The 6647-nt window shown below is 41.8% G+C and overlaps 1 protein-coding gene across 1 annotated transcript; it reads left to right on the forward strand.

The window, feature by feature from the left end:
- The first annotated feature begins 3740 nt into the window (after nt 1–3740).
- On the forward strand, nt 3741–5786 carry LOC122050434 (pectate lyase-like). Its single transcript, XM_042611334.1, has 3 exons — nt 3741–3931; nt 4531–5179; nt 5322–5786. The coding sequence occupies exons 1-3, from the start codon at nt 3741–3743 to the stop codon at nt 5784–5786; spliced, it is 1305 nt and encodes a 434-aa protein (XP_042467268.1).
- The last annotated feature ends 861 nt before the right edge of the window (nt 5787–6647 follow it).

Below are 6647 nucleotides of genomic sequence, written 5' to 3' on the forward strand. Positions count from 1 at the left end.
ACCCTTATGATGTGATTTATGCTCAAGTATGCATGTTTTATGATATGACAAGTAATATGCTCATTTATGTATGCTTATGAATCATGCATTATGATGACTCTTATGATGTGCTATGTGCTCAAGTATGCATGCTTTATGACATGATAAGTAAGGGCCTAAGAGTTGCTTTCCTATTAAGTGGGACTAAGAGCACTCTTTATGATATGATAAGTGAAGGCCTAAGAGTTGCTTCCCTGTGAAGTGGGACTAAGAGCACTCTTCATGATATGATAAGTAACTATGACATGTTATTTTATTTTGTATGACTTGTACCAAGGATGGGCTCCATAAGCGCCCTTAGGCTGACGGACTATGAACGGGTCTAGTAAAAAGGGATGAGCTCCTTAGTACGCCCTAGGTCGATGGTCGTAGTACGGACCTAGTTCCCTAGTAGGTTCGGGGCTAGCTACCTTATCCTAGGGATTGCGAGCATTTATGTATATATGTGGTACAAGTCGGACCCTCATGATGATATTATGTTCAAGTACTATATGATATGTTTTAAGACATCTTGCACATGACGTGACACATGTTTTAAAAGACATCTTGCATGATATTTCTTTATGACATGATATGCTCTTATGATTTATATGATATGATGCTCTTTTATTTATGATATGATACATCATGATATTTCTTTATGACATGATATGCTCTTATGATTTATATGATATGATGCTCTTTTATTTATGATATGATACATCATGATATTTCTTTATGATATGATATGCTCCTATAATTTATATGACATGATGCTCTTATGATTTATGATATGATATAGCATGATGTTCTTTATGAGATGATATGTTATGATGCTATATTTACATGATATGATGTTTAGATGATTATGTCTCCATTGTTATATGCTTATGTGATTATGATACGAAATACATTTTTGTAAGTAGGAAAGGATCTTACTAAGCCTGCGTGCTTATAGCTTACTTTCCTTGTACCGTAGATAAAGGCAAAGGATGGATAAACTAGGGGAGCCGCAGGAGAGGCAAGAGATGTGTGCGGTGGTGGCTCGGCTAAGAAAAAAATAAAAAGGCCTGCTTATGTTATTTTATGTTGAAATGAACTAAGTTTATTTATGTTAATGTTCCACATGACTTTATGATTTCATAATAAGTTCTTCCGTTGTTTTACTTTAGAAAATAAATTTTAATATGCATGTATGTTCCCCTTGCAAGTAAGTAACCCCGCCCTACTAGCAGGAGGGGCGGGCGTTACAATGTATATAAGGCTTGAGAGCTTAGAGAGAAGACATCATCTGATACAAAAATACTGTTAAGCTCTCCAAGTGATCTCTAAGTCTCCAGACTCTCAATCTCTTCTTCCTAAGCTCATCTTTAATCTTGTGAGAGGAAGGGAATCTCTTGTAAAGGTTTCTCCACCTTCGTTCTTGGATCGAAAAGGAGAAGATCATAGTGAAGCTTGATTGGGTGTGTATGTGCCTTGGATTAGTCATCTCAAGGAGGTGGAGACTAAGTAAATCGAGGAGTTAGCCTAGCCTTTTTATTGCTTTTCTATTTCATTACTTTTTGTGCTTCTACTAACAAATTGTAAGTCACAAATTGAAGTTGTACACAAAGGTCCTATCAAGTTTGTGCCGAAAAGGACAAAGAATATCCCATTAGTAAATTATCCTTTAGAAGCATCCAACCTGTCAAATCATAGAGATTTACATGCTTATTTAGGGAAATGCGTCACACACTTTATGACTTGTCCTTTTTTAGGGAAGCTAAGGAAAATATGCTAATACTTTGAGATGTATGCACAACATAAAAATAACACTATAAAAGAGTTCTTCATCTACAAGCGGAGGTATGCAATGCTTCTTATTGGCACACGCTCTTCGCTACAGTTTGTTGGAGCAATCTAAATGGTCTGTGCGACCATGCGTTTTGGTGTTTGGGCAAATGGTTTAAGTTAGGTTTACCCTCGTTATTTGATATATGTATGTAAGTGTCTAGGTTGACAAGATACACATATGACTCAGCTTGATGGCTTCGGGTCCGGTGAAGGCTGGAGCATCCAAGGAACCGTGGACAAGGCAGCAAGGACAAGTGTCGAGGGAAGCAACTTCGAGGCATACACGGCATTGGAGATGAGCCACGGGCTTGAATGCATCCGAAGGACGAGAGCCAAAGGAAGTAGGCTTGAAGGAAAGAGGTCAAAGTTGCAAAGAAGAGTCAAGTGAGTTGTGAGGGTCCGAGTGTGAGAGAAATGCACTCGGGAAGGGAAACTCTAAGTTTAGGCTGTACCAGTCGACTAGAACTGGGACCAATCGATTGGAACTGGGACCAGTCAATTGGAGGTGAGCATAAAGAGTTTCTGTACCCGAACGGTTGGGATCAGTCGACTGATGTTGGCACCAATCGATTGGTAAAGAGCAGTTGGAGAGCTGTTGGCCAGGCACCGGTTGACTGGTGCAAGGACTAGTCGACTGGTAAAGGTAAAACAGCAGAGCTATTTCTTCCCAAGCTCTATAAGATAGAGCTTGGGATGGATGACCATGGTGATGAAATTGGGCTTGGTTAGAGTTTAATTAAAGTCTCCAAGCTCTCATTGCAATCTGGATGTTCTTGATCGAGTTGTGACGAGGTTTCTCCATAGACAAGGAGGATTGTGCTAGCCGAAGTTTCCGAGGAGTAATCCACCGACGGATAGAGATCGTCCACCTTACGGATAACCGTGGAGTAGGAGCTTTATCTCCGAACCACGTAAATCGTCGTGTTAGCGGTATGCATTTCCTTATTGTCTTTAGATTAGCCTTCTTGTTTATATTAGTTTGTATTTCCGCTACGCAAACTAACATTGTAGGAGAAGTAATCGAATTGGGGGTGCACAATTATTCAACCCTCTTATAGCCGGTCATATAAAATCCTCAACATGGTTAACTGCTACTACTTTCTTCTTTTAAACTAATCATTGACTTGAGTATCGGAGGGCCAACACCAGAGACTCTTTCCCTAACCCGATACTAATGCTTCTTATGTTGCAGGATGACTTAAAGTCTCTAGAGAATCAGCAGTAGAACCTCGTTCCCAGCTCCCTATCTTTACCAATTTCAGAGAGGATCATATAGGATTCACTACCTATATTAATATAGATAGTTCATGAATATTATTCATTAATATTTCATATTTTCGATTTACAAATATTAACCAACTGAATAATTTTAAAGTTTATTTATTTAATTTATTGAGTTATTTAAATTTATTTATTTAATTGAAATAACATTAAATCTGTTCTATGACCGTTTTGATTTATTTATGACCCACCGACCTTTATTGACAATAAAACCATTGGATGAGCAATTTAGTAACTAAAAGCAATGTATTAAAATTATAATGGCGAAGAAACAATGCTAGAAACAAACTGCAGCTAGCGTTGATGAATGAAGTCCATATCTATGTAACAACCGACATGATATATGAAGTTGATATGTACGTCGACCCATAATTGCTTTCTCCTAATTAATTAATTCCAAGTCCTCAATCCTAGTCCACGGTATATTTAGCCCGTTGAATTCTTGCGGAGCACCAAAGATATGCCTCCTCTACGGTCATCCACTTTTCTCGGCCTGCACTCGCCGGCCAACCCACTCATCCATCAGCCACACCTCTCTCTGTATAAAACCCCACCTTCTTAAAAAAACAAAAATAAAATAAGAAAAAACAAAGGGATTTCCTCGAATAATGGAGTTTGGCATCAAATGCTTCTTCTTCTACGTCCTCTTGGCCAGTACTGCTGCCCTGTCCACCGCGCACATCGCTTTCTTTGACGATTATTGGCAGAGGAAAGCTGAGGAGGCACGCAACGAGACGCTCAGTGCCTATGCTTCTGACCCTACCTCCGTCGTCAATCACTTCAACTCCGCTCACTTGCAGTTAGGTTTCAATGTGCTCCCTAGCTATCATATTTTTTAATTTTTCCTTTTTTAAAGCGTCCCATAAAAGTAAAAGTTATTATAATTCATTGAGTGTCTAACTACACGAGATAATAAGTATAATAGTCAGAGTTGAAACTTGACAGATAATTTTATCATATGCAATTATCAATTTAGTTCTTGATGAACCAATGACTTGAGGGGGCCGTTAACATTACGGTACCATATTTTTATTGAATAGTATTTTTTTTAAAAAAAAATTTACAGTCTTATTATAGTTACTACGATTAGTTACTAAAACATGTAGAAATTTTCATATAGTTGCCATAAGGTATAGTATAGAATCGGATGCAATACTCTTGTAGTGTACCAAGTGGGTAAAGACTATTTTAATATAATAATATTTAAGATTTAAAAATTTAAAATTTAAGCTATTAAAATGTAAAAAATCATCAATTTTACTTTAATCAAATTAAACCATAAACTTTTATGAGATAAATTTAATTTTTATCATAATTTTAATTAATTGACTAATTGTATAAATTAATTATGTAAATCTATCTATCTAACAAAAGAAATTAATTGCGGTGCATGCGTAGCGAAAATAGCACGAGAAGGGGGCTCGCCCACCGTGCCAAGAAGGAAGCCGCGTGCTCTGCGACCAACCCTATAGACCGGTGCTGGAGGTGTCATAGTGACTGGATAAACTACCGCAAGACGTTGGCGGAGTGCGTCAAGGGGTTCGGCCACAGCACCGTCGGCGGCGTGCGCGGCAAGTTCTACGTGGTCACCGACGCCTCCGACAAAGACCTCGTCAACCCCCGGCCGGGCACCCTCCGGTACGGCGTCACCCGCGACAAGCCTCTGTGGATCGTCTTCGCCCGCGACATGGTCATCCGCCTCCAGCAGGAGCTGATGATCAACAGCTACAAGACCATCGACGGACGCGGCGCCAACGTGCACATCGCCTACGGCGCCGGCCTCACCGTGCAGTTCGTGAAGCACGTCATCATCCACAACCTCCACATCCACGACATCAAGTCCGCCTCCGGCGGCCTCATCCGCGACTGCGAGACCCACTGGGGCTTCCGCACGGCCAGCGACGGCGACGGCGTCAGCGTCTTCGGCTCCTCCCACGTCTGGCTCGACCACCTCTCCATGTCCAACTGCGCCGATGGCCTCATCGACGTCATCCAAGGCTCCACCGCCGTCACCATCTCCAACTGCCATCTCACCCGCCACAACGACGTAACTAGCTAGCTAATTAACCAACAAGCAAGCAAACAAACAAACAAACTAACTAACTAACTAACTAGATGATGTCTGTACATGCATACATACATACATTTGATGCCTAATTTATATATCAATTCCCGCGCGCTTGCTTCAGGTGATGTTATTAGGCGCCAGCGACTCGTACTCCGACGACTCGAAGATGCAGGTCACCGTGGCTTACAACCACTTCGGTAGAGGGCTGGTGCAGAGGATGCCAAGGTGCCGATGGGGCTTCTTCCACGTAGTGAACAACGACTACACCCACTGGCTGATGTACGCCATTGGCGGCAGCACGCACCCTACCATCATCAGCCAAGGCAATCGATTTGTTGGGCCCCCAAACGATGCAGCCAAAGAGGTGACTCACAGGGAGAAGGCAGGGGAGGCGGAGTGGAGTGGCTGGAACTGGAGGTCGGAGAACGATCTATACAAGAACGGAGCATTCTTCGTTGAGTCGGGACACACGGTGTCCGGCAAGTTCTCCAAGATCGAATTCATCAAGGCGAAGCCAGGGAATTCGGCGGGGCGGCTGACTCGCTTCTCGGGGTTCCTCAATTGCTACCCGGGACGCCCATGCTGATGCATGCATGCATATCTGGGATTATTAATTTAATTTAGGAGATCATTAACGCAGCAAGAGCACGACTTTAATATATCAGCAACATTAATTAATGCAAATTAATTAAACCTACTGTTTGTGGTGGGTTTGTAGCTTATTTCCTAGATGCCGGATTTTTTTGGTTTATCTTTTGGATTAGTGAACCAACATAATCCATATATACAAATGAATATTACTTTTTTTTTATAGCTTGGAAAATTGTTTTTTAATTTAGATATTCATGATTGGTGATGCGGCGATAAAGGGGTCCATCAAGTCCGGGTCAGATATAAAGATAGCAGTCGACATGGAAATCAAAGTCCAGGGTCAACGGTCCTACCAAAGTTGGCCAAACGGAAATCGACTCCAACCGTCAATTGAGCCCGAAGTGTCCGATCCACCTAGTGGCTTGTCTAAGCAGATCACCCCTCTGGCTAATGCCAAGGCACAGAAACTACTCCAACAACAACAACAAGCCAATATTGGTGGTATGTTGCCACCACCAAATCTGGAAGCATCAATGACCGCTCATCAAAGGGAAAGAGGGGTTCAAGAGGAGGGCCTTGCTCGCTTGCCTCCTATAGCCCTCTCACCAAATTAATGCCCCTGACTTCTTTTTCACACACTATTAGAATAGTTGGGCCAAGGGATAATGCCTCATGAGTCCTTTGGAGAGGTACTTGTGTGAGAGGGGTATAGAGGAAAAGCAGTGGCCAGTGATAGTTCTTTGGAGCGACTGGCTACTCCATTTTCTCATAGGTTGTAGGTTGATCCGTTGCCCAAGCGTTATCAGAACCTGAATATAGGAGAATATTCAGAAACTATCGACCCAAAGGATCATCT

The sequence above is a fragment of the Zingiber officinale genome, chromosome 3A, assembly GCF_018446385.1.
Source record: "Zingiber officinale cultivar Zhangliang chromosome 3A, Zo_v1.1, whole genome shotgun sequence".
NCBI lineage: Eukaryota > Viridiplantae > Streptophyta > Magnoliopsida > Zingiberales > Zingiberaceae > Zingiber > Zingiber officinale.